Source organism: Impatiens glandulifera, chromosome 1, assembly GCF_907164915.1.
Source record: "Impatiens glandulifera chromosome 1, dImpGla2.1, whole genome shotgun sequence".
In the NCBI taxonomy this organism is placed as follows: Eukaryota; Viridiplantae; Streptophyta; class Magnoliopsida; order Ericales; family Balsaminaceae; genus Impatiens; species Impatiens glandulifera.
The window spans coordinates 142284980-142301556 of NC_061862.1; the positions used below are offsets into that span (position 1 = coordinate 142284980).

A 16577-nucleotide genomic window follows, 5' to 3' on the forward strand; every position below is an offset into this window, starting at 1 on the left:
AAGATCGAAGCTTTGTTGAATCCTGTTGATATATGTTTGAAGATCGAATCTTTGTTGAATCACGTTGATATATACTTGGTGCTTAAAGAATCAATGAGTTGCGTTTATGAATTGTGTTAGTGAGTTTTGTTTTTGAATTTTATTAGTATTAGTAATTTCAAGAATGTCATTTGATATATGTTTTAGTTTTAATGACTTTTGCTTAAAGTTTAATTTGAATATACTTTGTGATTATAGATGATTGACGATGTTATTTTGATTTATGATATTTTGGATGTATTTTGTGAGAATGAATGATTGATTATATTATTTAGTTTTAATATAATTTTTTAAAAATATAATATAAAATTTAGGTAAAAAATTAAATTATAAAATATTAAAAAAATAAAATTTTCGACGGATATACCCATAAATAACTTGGGATGAATTGTGGGAATGAATGTCGAAAACATTAGAATAAATATTTATTCGGTAGGAAAATTCGTTTTCGTCATATATATTGTCGAATATTTCGTCACTAATATATCGTTGTAAAACCCGTCGCCAATATTTTTCGACTAATATTTAATCGTCGGAGTATTAGCGAGTAGCGACACTTATATTTGTGAAAAAAAATTATATAGATGAAAAAAACGTCCCAAATTATATATTCGTCAGAATTTCTATCGATAAATTCCGTCACAAATACATGTTTTTTTAAGTGGAAGTATAGAATAATATATAATATAATATTAACATTATGAATATTATGAATATTTGCTTGATTATTGTGAATGAAATTGAAGTTTTTGTTGATTTTTTGAATGCTCAACATAGTTTGTTTTAAGGAAAAATTATGTCCTTTGACTGTCTAAACTCTAAACTGATTAAGGTTATTTGAGGCCCAAAATATGTGTGTGGCATTTTAAATCCCCAACCTGCAACTCGGTATACTGATTTTAAGTGGCCCACCAACATCAAACAAATTCACATTTTGATGTCTACTTAAGAAATGATTTAATTCTTCAAGTTGATAAAAGATAAATATAGTTATAGAAAAAGATACAAATAAAATACAGAAAATTTTAAAAAAAAATTAAAAAAAATTCTTTGTGTACTTGAAAAATTAAAATTAGTGGTGTCCTTTAATTATTATTATTTTAAAAGGATCAAGGTGAAGACGTGAACCCTTGACCCTAGAAAATTCTATAATCTTAATAATACAAAATTTTACGCGGTGAGATTTAAAATAATAGGTTAAAAATTTAAAATTGACCTCAATAAGATACATAATTATCATTAGTTTCATATTATATTTAAAGATATGTGGTTATAAGATTATTGAAATGCACTCTTATTAGATTTATTTCAATTAACAAGATAATATATTAATATGAAATCCATCTAAACAGGTTTCTTTAAGATAAGTTTACTTAAATATATATATATATATATATATATATATATATATATATATATATATTAAATATAATAAAGGAGAAGAAGAACTCCCAACTATTTTTTATCCTTTATTCTAGCTAAAGGCAACCAACCATATGGGTATATATCAACATTTCTATGTCCTCAATATCTCTAATGTCCTCAACATCTCTAATGTTCTTAGCGTTAACTGTGTTTGTGAATTATGTACTTAATCTGCAGGATTATCCGCACTCCATAAGAGAATCGGAACTCATCATTCTAAAATAATAATAATAATTATCATTAATTCAAATAAAAATTACAATACAAAATTAAATATCAAATAAAATAAAATAATCAAACTATATTAAAATCTAGATATTAAATAATATTATAAATTTATAAAACTTAAATTTCCTTCCAGAAAGCTTTTTTTTTTAATAAACCATATCTAACCACCAAATACAAACTCATTTGAATTTGGTAATAGAAGTATGACAAACCACTCCAACAATGTAAAAAAAAATCTCAAACTAAGTGTTATTATCAATAGTAACACCTAAAAAGCACCCCTTCATTCATGTAATAAAATATTATGCTTGAGGTGCTCTACTTTTGTAGCAAGGAGAGACACTTTCATATAGATATAGATATAAAAAGACTTATTATGGATGACAAAGTTCCAATCTTTTGGGTATAAATTGTTAAGTTATCTTGGAGAAATAGTAGAGTAACTACATGTAGCATGGGAATTAGAAGGCATAGTAGTAGTTGTAGTTTCCATTGAGTTGAAGTGATTGAACTCTCTTTTCATTGCTTTATACACATTCTCAAGTCCTTCTTCCACCAACTCTAACACAGTTTGAGGAATTGGTGGCATGTTTATCTCAACTGACTCTTCTAACATCTTCACCACTTCTCCCATTGTAGGTCTCATTGAAATATCATCTTGTATGCACCACAACCCTACTCTTAGAGCCCTCAACAACTCCTCTTCTTCAACCGCACCTCCTAACCGTCTATCCGCCACTTTCAATGCCCTACCATTCGACATTTCCTTAAAAGCCCATCCGGGATAGAAAAATTCATCCGGACCGTAAGACATATCTAGGTTTCTTCTACCACCCACAATCTCCAATAGAAGCATCCCAAAGCTATAAACATCTGCTTTGACCGTTATTGCACGATTACTTATCCATTCGGGTGCTAAGTAACCTCTTGTTCCACGAACCATTGTGACAACATGTGAATGCTCCCTTCCCATTAGTTTTGCCAAACCAAAGTCCGAAACCTTTGGACAAAATGTCTCGTCGAGGAGAATGTTTTCCGGTTTTATATCGCAATGTATTATTGTGTTTAGACATTGTTCGTGGAAATACGCGATACCCTTTGCAGTCCCCACAGCTATGTTGAAGCGAGTTGACCAATCCAACAACCGGTCACGACAATCTCTCGATAAAAATATCCATTTATCCAAAGATCCGTTCTTCATGAACTCGTACACCAATAGCCTACATGAATCCGTGTTTTAAATATAGAAAGTGTTTTCAAATGAACAAACGTCGACAACACGTACCTGTGTGATCCTTCCGATGAATAACCGCGAAGGCGAACGAGGTTCACGTGATGCATCGATCCTATAGTGTTAACTTCGGTGATGAATTCCTTATGCCCATGTGGTAAAACCTTTTCAAGTTTCTTAACCGCAATCAATGTACCATCTCCTAGACTCCCCTTGTAAACGCTCCCAAAACCACCTACAAAAAGCAAATACGTTTTGTTTTATTATATGGATATCGATATCGTTCTCCCGCGATTGCGGTTCAACATCGATTAAACTTACCCGTTCCGATCAAGTTAGCAAAATTGTTTGTCTTTCCCTGCAAATCACGATAGCTAAAACTAATGGGAGCACCCGTTTGAATCCACGAATTCTCAAGTGCTTTCCTTAACAATCTCCTTCTATGAATATTAGCATAAAGCAAACAACATAAAAGAGCAATAAGAACTCCCATGCTCAAAACAACAGGAAGCACCACAAGTCGGTTTCGTTCACTTGATGACAACCCATGCTTATTATAATCACCATCCCGACCCGAACCGTTCTTATCCACTTTCACAAACAGGGTCGCCCCCGTATCCTCAAACCCCCCAAACTCCAAACTTTTTAATATCCAACAATAAGCTTTTTCCTCGTTCAAACCCGAAACCGAAGCCACACAATCGCAATCCTCTACACAGATATTCCCGCACTTGGATACCATCTCTGCGTCGCTGTAATTCGCAATAACCGACCAATCGGAAAAGAAATAGTTCGTTTGTTGTATTGTCACAGCCTTGAATTGCGATTGGAGATTATTCTCATGGTTTGGACCACATTTTCCAGTGGCAGAGGAATTCGAATAACATTGTAACTCTGTTTCATATTTAAATGATCCCGGTAAACAATCACAAGAAGCATTGGTCTTGCTTTTATCAAGATTACATATTCCATTTCCACAAATTCCAGCAATCTCACATGGGTTTGAAACCGCAGCCCATTCCGACACCCATTGTCGTGACCCATTAAAATCTTCATCCCATCTATATAATCTCAAATTCCCATTACCTTCAAGTGTCATTCTTCTGATTGTATTTACCCGATTATAACTCTGGTTTGTACCCATGAATAGACTTCCATTATCATTATCATTTTTATAAACATAAACAGCTCCATCTGAGTATGAACCATAGACAATACCAAAACTCCCGGCATCATTCAAAATTGCGATAACTTCTCCGGTGACATTTGATATGTCAGGACCAGACCAGTATGAGTAATTGTTCTGAGTTTGGGGGATGTTATAGGAAAGAGCTAGGCTTAATGAAGTGGGTTGTTGAAGCATTTTTAAAGTGTAATAGCCGCCGTGAGTAGGAGAGGATTGGGAGGTGAGTTCTAAAGAGACTGTTAGTGGTTGGCCGGGGAGAAGAGTGTCGGATGGATGAGAAAAACTTTGCCATATTATTCGGTTGTTCGAACCGTGGAGAATAAGGTTTCCATTTTCTGACATAACCGCTTGTGTAACATCGCCGGTGGTGGTGTTGGATGTCCATACGGTGGTGCGACCGTCGATGAGGAGGAGGTTTCCGGTTGTGTCGAGCTCTAATATGGCGTCTTTGCTTACAGGGGAGTTTCTAGTTAGAAAAATGACAACAAGAAGAAGAAATTATTGGCAAAATACAGATATATCAAAATTTATTTGAAATTTAAACTAGAGTTGCAAAAAATTTCAAATAATGTAATATTCTATCAATCATTAATCACTTACTTTATTCAAATCATGATTCAAAAGACAATTTTAAATAAACAAATAAAATATAACTTTTCATTCAATAATAAAGATTTTTGAATAAGGCATTTTTTCTATTTGAATAATTGGTTGGGTTATTAAATAATTTACTACCATCTCATTTAAAATTGTTAAAATTTGAAATTTAATTTTACAATTTAAAGATTTTAAAGTAGAATAACAATCCTATTTTGTTAAACTTTTATCATTTTAAATGTACACTAATAATATTTTAGATATTACGAGTTTATAAATAATTTTGAAAAAATAATAATTTATATTTATACACAAAATAAAAGTGATTATTTATTCAAATAAAAGAATTAATATATATAACTAATTTTATAAATATAATTTTTTATAATTTCATTACTTATTATTTAATGTTATATTTAATTATATAATTTTTGAAAAATAGTTAAGGTATAAAATTATTTAATTATATAAATAATAATAATAATAATAATATATAACTAATATTTTTTAAAATAAACTTCATACAATCTTAGCGCGCGTTTACAATTATCAATATTTTGAGCTAAACTCTAGCTCTATTATAACTATTTTAATCTCACATATATTTTCATTAATCAACTCAATTAATTTATTAACAAAAATAATAATAATATATTATTTATTTATTTTTTTAAAATAATTTTTAAGAAAAATATTAATATTTTTTATGTCTTCTCACAAATAACTCAACTTTTCATAAACCTATATCAAATTTTTTTTTTTTTTTAAATAACTAATAACTCTAACCAAGCAGATTCCTTTCTAATTTCATTATTCCACTTATTTGTTGTGAACTATTTTATAAATCAATCCAAATCTCAAATAATTTAACAATTCTATCAATCATTATTGAATTACCAAATCTTCAAATAACATAAGTTAATTATAAGTTAAAGTAACACAAACACTTACTGATTAGCTGACCAAACGAGATCGCGATCCCCGGGAAGTTGAGCAAACCAAACCGCGAGATAGTAACGACCATTAGTACCACTTGAAACGAAACCAAACGCAAAAGTGCGGTTATCAGACAGCCATGCCGTGTTATCTTGTTTAGCTAACAATCTTGATCCTAATGAAATCCCGCCATACACAGATGTGGGTAGCTTAGCTAGAACAAGAAGAAACAACATAATCATGATTAGTTTAGAAAAGAGAGAAATATTCATAGCTGCCAAAGATGTCAAATACTATAATGAGCTCATGTTAAAAGATATAAATCACTAAGGTTTCCTTTTTTTTTTTGTCGTGCCAGGTGGACATGGTGGGTGAGCTAGAACGTTGAAGATTATGGTCGGTCTAGATCAATTATTGAATCATGGGATTTATTTATATATATATGGGGGCACGTGTTTAAATTTATGTGGATTTCTTATCATGGAGTTATATAGACATATTTGTCAAATGAATTATGATGATGAAGCAATGTCGCTCTCCAAAATAAACATTGTATTTAACATTTGTTTTTTTAGGTATTTTTTATTACAAAAATAATAAAAAGTTGATTTATCTCTTGCAACAACCCAAAAAAAAAAATAGTAATTTAAAAATTGATTAAAATGAAAAATAATTTAAAAATTACTAAATTATTATTTGAGGCTCGAATTTAAGTTGTTTTCACTGAATGAGACTCGAATTTTGAATTATGTCATAAGAACTCAAATTATCTTAATTTTATTTATTTGAGTATTTTCTCACATGGACAAAATGTCTTTCTTCTTATTATAATTTATTAAATTAATTTATTACGTTTGTAAATTGATTGATATTTAAAGATGTTTTAAACGTACATTTTTTAAATGAGTATTTTTCGAAAAATTTGGTAAAGGTGGGTTGGGTTATTAAAAAAAGTATAATCTCAGACAAGATTTGAGAAAATCCGAATATAGATAAATTTGATATTATTTATGTTGTTTGCGGGTTATATGTTTAATCCCATGTGACCACATTTTTTTTATATTATTTATGTTTTATAAAATTTCGAAACGACATAACTTTGTGTATTATTTAACATTTTGAACGTATTTTTGTTTTAAATTAAGTATTTTTTTTCTAGATATACACGTTTTAAAATATTGAATGTTTGAATGGCTTAAAAAATTTGTGATACATGAGAATAGTTGAAAAAATCAGAATAAAGAATTGCTATTATTTTTATAAATATGTTAAACTAATTAAGAAAATAAAAATATTATATTAAATAAAAAGATAAATATTTGTCCATTCATGGGAAAGTCATGTATAAGATTGTGGTAGTTTAGCCCATAGAGTGAAAATAATCCAAAAATTTGAGCCCAAACAACATTTGAAAATATGAAAAATAGAAAAAATAAATGTAGTTTCAATAGTGGAGAAGGATCGGATATTATAAAAACTAGTATGTAGCCCATGCATTTTGTCATGGACTTGGTCTTTTCACCAACGATCCGTGCGACACTAGTTATGATCTTCGCAAGATTGAATAACTAGTCAGCCTTACTCAAATTAACACTTAAATAAACACTTGAATAAACACAAGAACTTTAGAGAGAGGAAATAATATATTGATAAAAATACTTCGTGATTTACAATGTAATACTTCAAAGGTATTTGTTAGATAAAATCAGACTGGTTCAAATAAACCTAACTTAAATAAACTTTCCATGCAGGAACAAGGAACCGGACCGGACAAACAAAAGAACCAGCTAAGAAAACTAGCCGGTCAAGCTAGTAAACCGACCAAGAATACCTGGAACTTGACCGCACAAAGAAAGGATCGACCAAAGCTTAAAACCGGAAACATCAAACAGCCGATCAGCCACAAGGCAGAGGAATAACCGGAAGAAGACCGGTTACATCACTCATACCGAAAGCCATTCGGTTAAGTCAAATGACCGACCAGTACAAGAAGACAATTCAGGTATCTGCTGAGAATGATACCAAAGGAACAGACTGAACACTCCCATATCCATACAAGTCTGAGGAAAGTCTGCAGGCTGCAGAAGACAGTCCTGCTGGATCTTTCCACTTCGGGATAAGTCAGAAAGGAGATCTTCCAAGTATAGACAACTGTCCAACAGACAGTGCCTACATTGAGTAAAAGACAAACCCAGCAGGTCTGTCTTACATACCGGAAGAATAGACTGCCAAGTCTGAGGTTGACCATCAGGTCTGAGGAAACGACCGCAGGTTCTGAATCAATGAATCACTGAACTTCTGCATCTCTGATCAGCCAATCAGATTCAAGGTAGTGAAATATGACCGTTGGCATATTTCACCTATAAAAGGGGCAATTGAAGAAGAGTAAATGTGGGACAAGTGATATACAGTGAAACAAGTGAGAAATTCTAAGAGCATTTACTCTACAAGTGATAAGACTGTGCTGTTTTAAGAAAACCTAAGTGCTAAAGTTAAAGTGTGTGTTTTACAATTTCGGTGCTAATTGTAAGAGTGTCATCGAGCAGGAAATAAGTCTCGATCGGATTGTACTTGTATTCCTTAGTGAATATCCCTCTCGCGGTTTCGAGAGGAAGGGGTGACGTAGGAGTTTATCTCCGAACATCCATAAAATCGGTCTTGTTATTTACTTTCTGCCGGCTCCATTGTCTAACCGATTTACATTAACTTAACTACACCGCTCTAAACTGATTCTATATTATCCATACCGAACCACCAGGTTACCGAAACCGACCCACCATTTTTCAAACCTCCATCATCCGAAACCGGCCTTGTCCATTATACAAGTGTGCTGCTTCAACCTGAAAGCAAACCTCTTCCGTGCTTGAACCTAGTTCAAGGGTTTGTGACAGGTTGTGTAGTATTCAAACCCCGGTGTTAATCTCTAACAGGATTAACCACCACCCTTCGAGTGAGAACCGCTAACCGGTCCAACCCCCGGTCCTCCAGCGGCTACCTAGATCCTAACAATTGGTATCAGAGCAGTTAGTTTCAATACTCAAGCAAGCATGTATTAGGATAGGCCTCCAATGCTAGAAGATGATGACTTTGCCAACTGGAAGGCACGCATGCACCTGCACTTAGTCACCTTGGATGATGAAATGGAGTCCATTCTGACCGAAGGACCGATATTCATTGATAAGGACAGAAAGGAATGGACGGCTGAAGATAGAAGAAGAAACAACCTGGATAATCATGTTAGAAACCGGATCTCCAACAGTGTGGACAGAAACACATACTGCAAGATCAGAGACTGTCAAACCGCGAAGGAGACATGGAACACGGTTATCCAGATCTTTGAGGGAAATGAAAGAACAAAGGAGAACAAGATAATGGTGGCTACACAGAAGTTTGAAAGCATCAAAATGAAACCGGGAGAAACCATGAAGGAATACAGTGACCGGTTCACTGGTGTGTTAGATGAGTTAGCAACTCTGGGCAAGAAGTATGACAACAAAGAGGTAATTATGAAAGCTTTGAGATCTCTTCTAAGTACTTGGGACATAAAAACAATGGTAATGATGGAATCAAAGAGCCTACGTAAGATGAAACTACACGATGTATTCGAAGATCTTAAGGCATATGAGTTCGAAATGAGATCTAGGACTGAAGAAGAAGTCTCGGCCTCAACATCAACCAGAGCACTAATCACATCTACAGAACCGGTTGCACCTATACCGGCACCTGCACCTGTACCGATCAGAACCGCCGAACAGTTCACCGAGGATGCCATGACAATGCTTGCACAGAAGTTTGGGAGGTTCATGAAAAGAAGCCAACCGACAAACAACTACTATGGTGATAAATCCAATGTAAGATGTTATAACTGTAACTGTTTGGGACATTTTAAGTGGGAATGCAAGAAACCGAGAAGGGATACCCAGAAACCGGATTATCAAAATGACCGAAACAATTATCAACAAACCGATGAAGGAAGTGAGGTACCGAAAGCACTGATAGCCGACGATGGAGGAAGTTTGTGGGCTCACAGTGACAGCGATGATGAACTCACATGTCTCATGGCAAATGAGGAACAGGTATTTGACTCTCCTTGTGAAGAATTTACTAAAGATGAATTATACAATGCATTGAATGACATGATAGAAGAATATAGGAACCTACTAGCCATGCTACCTAAGCACCTCAACATTAGAACCGATCCCATAGTACCCATTCCGACAGAACCAGAGGTACTCATTATAACCGAACCGGAGGTCGTACAACTTGATGATACACATACTGTAGAGACCGAATTAGATCCTAAGACCGAACAATCCAGTGAACCGACTAGAGAATTAACCGAGGAAGAAAATGCCCGACTTCAATATAAGATGGCCGCATATAAGAGATCTAGTGATATAGTAAAGAAAATGTGTAGTCATTACAGACATCCTCGTTGCAAGCTTGGCCTAGGATACACTGAGGATAGCTACAAAGACCGAAAACCAGTAGAGAAAGTAAGGTCTACAAGAGGTAACCTTCCCTTTATAAAATTCCTTAAAAGCTCCTGAACCGCTGAAGAAGAGGAGACCGCATACTATAGGGAAGAAAAGCTAAAATACGACTATGTTGGTCCAACCGAATCTGAGAAATGGCTTGACCCTGTGAAAAGAAAAGCCGAAATCCTCAAACATATGAAAGCCTTTTCTGAACCGCGTAGGTCAAACCAAAGATCACCAAACCGAAGACCATCACCATTTAAGACCTTTGTAGAAAAACCGAGATACACAAGACCGAGTGCTAAAAGGACAGTTAAAACCCTAGCAAAGAAGACCGTCCGGTTTATCAAGGTTTGGATACCAAAGGGACTAATCGCATGTGGACCCAAGTAAATGTGGGTACCAAATAGTTGTAAATATGTACATTTTGCAGGATCCAAAGAAACGGCTAGGAAACTCTGAATGGTTCTTGGATAGCGGTTGCTCCAAGCACATGACCGGAAACAGCAATATGCTAACCGATATCAGAGCAGTAACCGGTGCTTTAATCACTTTTGGTGACAACTCAAAAGGTAAAACTGTGGGCAAGGGTAAGATTGTCCATGGTAACCTAACTATTGATAATGTACTTCTAGTGGAAAACCTACGTTTTAACCTACTTAGCATTAGTCAGATGTGTGATGCTGGATACACGGTAGAATTTCTTAAACATGCATGCTTAGTTAAGAACTCTCAAGGTATTGTACTGCTAACCGGAAATAGGATAGGTAACATTTACAAGGTAGACTGGAAAACTAGAGTAGAATATCCTATATGCATGATAGCTAAGACTGATCAAACCTGGCTGTGGCATAAGAGCAGGGATGGCAATGGGGCGGTTCGGTTCGGTGAATGACAATACCATCCCCGCCCCGAATTTACCCACCCCGCCCCGATCCCCGCCCCGATTCCCAATTTGGTTTTTAAATATAAACCATCCCCGCCCCGATCGGGTACGGGGTTTCCCCGCGGTGCACCGAAACCGAATAACAATTTAAATTTAAAATATAAATAATAAAATAAAATAAAATAAAATAATTAATATATTTAGAGTTATAAATTATCAAAATATTAAATACCAAACAAAAATAATATTCAATAATAATAATTTTAAAGTATTATATACCAAAACAAATAAACTTCCAATAATAATAATGTTTCAAAATATAACAAAAATTCTAATTGGACTAAATCTCCATTTTTCATCTTCATTCTTCAATCCAATTAAATCTCCATTCTTCATCTTCATTCTTCAATGGTTATGGTTAGGATCACATTCTGTATTAATAAAAAAAATATATTAATAAATAAAATGAAGTATTATTATATATATTACATATTTAAATAAAATCGAAAATATCATCGTCAAGTCGAGAGAAGACGTAACAAAGATTGTGAAAGACAAAGACGAATATAGAAAACACCCTACAAAAAGACGTGATGCCATTTTGTTTATATTGATTAGTAAAAAACAGTAAAATAATATTAGCAAAGAGTTTAACTAACCTTCAAACTGAAAACACCTTCAAGATTCAAGAGAGAATCATGGATCATGTATGTAGAATAAAGAAGATGTAACTAAAATTAAAATAAATTCTAGAGAGAGAAATGATAATGAGGATTGAGGAAGAGGAGAGGAAGATGAAGAGATAAAAAGTAAAAAATAATTAGAGACGTTGTGTATTAAAGATAGCGTGTAAATGATGGAAGATAAAAAGATTTTCAATGAAAAAGAGAAAAGTAATGATGACATTAATTAATGATTTCATTAATTAATATATTTTTATTAAATAAATATAATTATATTTTATCGGTTCGGTTCGGTTCGGGGATCTGTTCGGTGCATGTAAATACCATCCCCGCCCCGAACCCCGGTCAACATATTTCGGGTTTTCCCCGATCCGCCCCGATCCCCAGTCAAAGCGGGGAAAAACCATACCAATCGGTTCGGTTCGGCTCGGTTTCAGCGGGGCGGTTTCAAATTGCCACCCCTACATAAGAGACTAAACCATCTAAACATGAAAACTTTAAACTACATTCGCGGTAAAAAGCTAGTTGAGGGCATTCCTGATATAGTATTTAATCAAGATAAGGTTTGCTCAGCCTGTCAAATGGGTAAACAAACTAGGTCAACCTTTAAGAGTAAAGGAAATATCCAATCTAGCCGATGCTTAGATCTTCTTCACATGGATTTATTTGGACCGATTCAGGTTATTAGCCTATGAGGTATGCTCTACACCATGGTAGTTATTGATGATTATTCTAGATTTACATGGGTAATATTTCTACCATCTAAACGTGAAACCGTATCAAACCTGATTACACTTCTTAAGCGCCTGCAAAATGAAAAATCAACTCGCATTAATAGCATTCGAAGTGATCGAGGTACCGAATTTACCAATAGTACATTAACCGCATATCTTGATGAATCCGCATTAGACACGAATTGTCTAGTGCTAGGACTCCTCAACAAAATGGCCTGGCCGAGAGAAGAAACCGGACTCTCAAGGAAGCCGCACGGTCCATGATAGCCGATTCTGGCATTGCTCAGAAATTTTGGGCTGAGGCTATCAACACTGCATGTTATACACAAAACCGGTCTTTAATAAACAAATTTCACAACAAAACACCGTATGAGGTTTATTTTAACAGGGTTCCCAAACTTAAGTACCTCAGGATTTTCGGTTGTAAGTGTTATATACATATAAATGGTAAGAACTAACTCACTGCTTTTGATGCAAAAACCGATACCGAGATTATGCCAGGATACTCAGCAGTAAGTAAAGTATATAGAGTATACAATAACAGAACTGCAACCATGGAGGAAACAATTCACGTTATTTTCGATGAATCGGTTGAAAGTAATACTGCTTCATGCTTTGATCTACACAACAGATTGGAAAATAACAATATTCATTCTGATAGTGAAGATGAGACTCCAGTCTTCAGGCGGTTTGTCCATTACCAAATGGGTAACATTGAAACCCAGCCGGATCAAGCTGTTCCACAACAGGAAGCTGACACTTCGGTCCAATCCGAGGAAGTCGGTCGGTCTGACAATCATGTTCAGCCTACCGACATGTCTAGCCTTGATCAAATAAACGGTAATTTGGTAGACATTCCTGAACTGAACCTCAGAAGAAACAGTAAACATCCTCCTGAGCAAATTATAGGTGACCCTTCAGAACCTGTTCGAACTAGGGGTCAACTTCTGGAAGGATACTTTAATTCCGCTTTTATATCCCAGATTGAGCCGAAAAGAATAGATGAAGCATTGTCAGATCCGGATTGGATCTTGGGAATGCAAGAAGAGCTAAACCAGTTCGAGAGTAGTAAAGTCTGGTACATAGTCCCTAGACCGAAAGATCAATCGGTCATAGGAACAAGATGGGTATTTAGAAACAAACTCAATGAGGACGGTTTGGTCACGAGGAACAAAGCCAGATTAGTGGCACAAGGTTACAAACAGGAAGAAGGCATTGATTTTGAAGAATCATTTGCCCCTGTAGCTAGGATTGAAGCCATTAGATTTTTTCTAGCCTTTGCTGCTTTCAAAAACTTTAAGGTTTTTCAAATGGATGTTAAAAGTGCATTTCTGAACGGTGACCTACGTGAAGAAGTGTATGTTGAACAACCACCCGGTTTCAAGAGTGCTGCATTCCCAAACCATGTATATCGATTAAACAAGGCTTTATACGGTCTAAAGTAAGCACCTAGAGCCTGGTATGATACACTAACCGCATTTCTATTACAACATGATTTCACCATCGGTTCGGTGGATAAAACATTGTTTAAATTTGAAAAGAAGGAACATATCCTACTTGTTCAAATCTATGTAGATGATATCATTTTCGGTTCCACTGATCCTAAGCTATGTGATAAATTTTCAAAAATGATGACTGACAAGTTTGAAATGAGTATGATGGGAGAATTAAGTTTCTTCCTAGGTCTTCAGGTCAAACAACTCAAAGAAGGAACATTCATTAGCCAACCTAAGTACACCAAGGAGCTACTAAAGAAGTTCGGGATGGACACTTGCTCCTCGGCGGCTACTCCAATGAGCTCATTGATTAAACTGGACAGAGATGATGAGGGCCAATCGGTAGACCAGATCGCATACCGGGGCATGATCGGTTCCCTTTTATATTTGACAGCGAGTAGACCGGACATTCTGTTTGCAGTCGGCGTGTGTGGGAGATTCCAAGCAAATCCAAAACAATCCCACTACACAGCCGCAAAGAGGATACTGAAGTATCTAAAGGGCACACCTGATGTCGGCCTATGGTACCCAAAGGACTCGTCCTTTAATCTAACAAGTTACTCAGATGCAGACTATGCAGGGTGTAAGATTGATAGGAAAAGCACAAGCGGTACATGCCAATTCCTAGGTGACCGACTAGTGTCATGGCACAGCAAGAAACAAACATCGGTGGCCACATCAACCGCGGAGGCTGAATACTTGGCGGCCGGAAGTTGTTGTTCTCAACTCCTCTGGATCCAACAACAGCTGAAGGACTTCGGTGTCATAGCCGAAGAGTCCCCGATCTTCTGTGACAATACAAGTGCCATGGCAATCACTTACAATCCGGTTCTCCACTCTAGGACCAAGCATATTGACATAAGGCATCACTTCATCAGGGAACATGTCACGCTGAAGCATATCCGGCTGGAATACGTATCGACCGACCAACAAGTAGCCGATATCTTCACGAAGCCTCTACAGGAAGCTAAGTTTTTTCAATTCAGACTTACTCTCGGTTTAACCGACATTAGTCAGATCCTTCCTAAGGATTCTTAAAAGGAAACCGATTCAGACAGATAAAACCGGTAGTTCCTCCTAAACTGTTGGACCTCAAATTTTCAAGTTACCTATGGAAGAACCGCCCAGTTCATCAGATAGAGTAAACCGACCGGCTACTTGGTGCATGCACCAAATAACCGCATCGGGATGAACAACTGATGACTGACCGGTTTGGAAGCAGGTCACCCTAGATTATTTGAATTCCAAACAGAAGTGGAATAGTTATCAGTGCTTAAAGATATCTGTTCTGAAACATTGCCCTTTCAAAGTAAACTGGTCACACCTAAAAAGACGTGAAGATCTGTTGATATCTTTCACAGTCCAGGTCTATGACCAACACCCTAGACTGCAAACATACCTATTTCATGCAATACATATTTATCCTGCAGTTAATAGGTATCATCCCATTTAATACCTGGACAATAGGATAATCCCCAAACTAGTATTTAAGTGAAGCAAACATTCACCAAAACACTCACAAGACAAAAGATCATTCTCTTACAAAGGCAAAAAAAAAAAATGTCTCAGTTCCCCAACATCCTTCAGGTTGATTTTCAATCCTGTTCAAGCACAGAACACTATGAAGTGTATAAGATAATCAAATCCCTGGAAGATACCGGCCTTCGGTACTTCCTAGACGACAAACACACCATCTATCCTGAATCCATTCTGGAGTTCTTCTATCACGCCAGGGTGTTCAGAGGGACCCCCCACTTTGAAACTCACATTCAATCTAAAGTGGGAGGTATCGTCTTTGATTTCACCGAAAGGGACTTCGCGCGGTGCTTTAGTCAGCCAAAGCACGGGTTGACAGATCTAGAAGTTCCAGCAGACATAAAGGCCGAGATCTCCATCGCCTTCGCACGGTCTGACGAACCGGTTGAGGATCATGGTACAAAATCGCACTTGAGAGCTGAATATCAGCTTCTCAATGATGTGATCGGTAAGAGCATCTTCGGAAAGGATGTCACAAATACCTACAATACCTCGACCTTCAACATGATGGCGGCTATAATCACCGGTACACCGGTAAACTGGTCCAGGGTGCTGTTTGACGTCCTTATCTGGATGGTTGGCATCCGATCAGTCGGTTTCATCCCCCAACTAAGCTGTCTTCTTGTGGAGCTTGGTGTTCCAACCTGTCCCGGAGAAGGTTTGAACCAAGCCCAAGTGCTGACTAAAGAAGTAACCGACTCCTTTTATGAGCGGTTCGAGAGAGCTTGGAGGAGAAGAAACCGCCGCATTAACCGCAACGGTGTCGTCAACTCTCATGAACACTAAGTCACCCCTTCCTGCACCCGGTCGTTTTGCTTCATGCACCGGATGCATCTTTATCCAACCTATCTTTGATCGTTTCGGCTTGATCTATGTCTTCTTCGGTTCCTTTTGATTCTATGCTTTCTTCGTTATTACTCATGCCTTTTTCGGCATTATCTATGTTGCTTTCGGTCTTCCTTGATTAATCTCGGTTATGTGATTGCAATTAATGAAAAAGGGATCCTTAATTAATGAGATAACCCCCAACCACCTGAACATTTAATATCCAACTACCTTGGTTACTTCTCAACTAATACCTACCTCAAGAACCGAAAATAGTCAAAAAGCACACTCTTCCCA

The 16577-nt window shown here is 36.0% G+C and overlaps 1 protein-coding gene across 1 annotated transcript; it reads right to left on the reverse strand.

Moving 5' to 3' along the window:
- Positions 1–2073: 2073 nt before the first annotated feature.
- On the reverse strand, positions 2074–16377 carry LOC124945901 (G-type lectin S-receptor-like serine/threonine-protein kinase At5g24080). Its single transcript, XM_047486426.1, has 5 exons — positions 16281–16377; positions 5658–5856; positions 3245–4575; positions 2978–3158; positions 2074–2912 (listed from the first exon to the last, which is right to left on the reverse strand). The coding sequence occupies exons 1-5, from the start codon at positions 16375–16377 to the stop codon at positions 2111–2113; spliced, it is 2610 nt and encodes an 869-aa protein (XP_047342382.1). The 3' UTR covers positions 2074–2110.
- Positions 16378–16577: the final 200 nt, after the last annotated feature.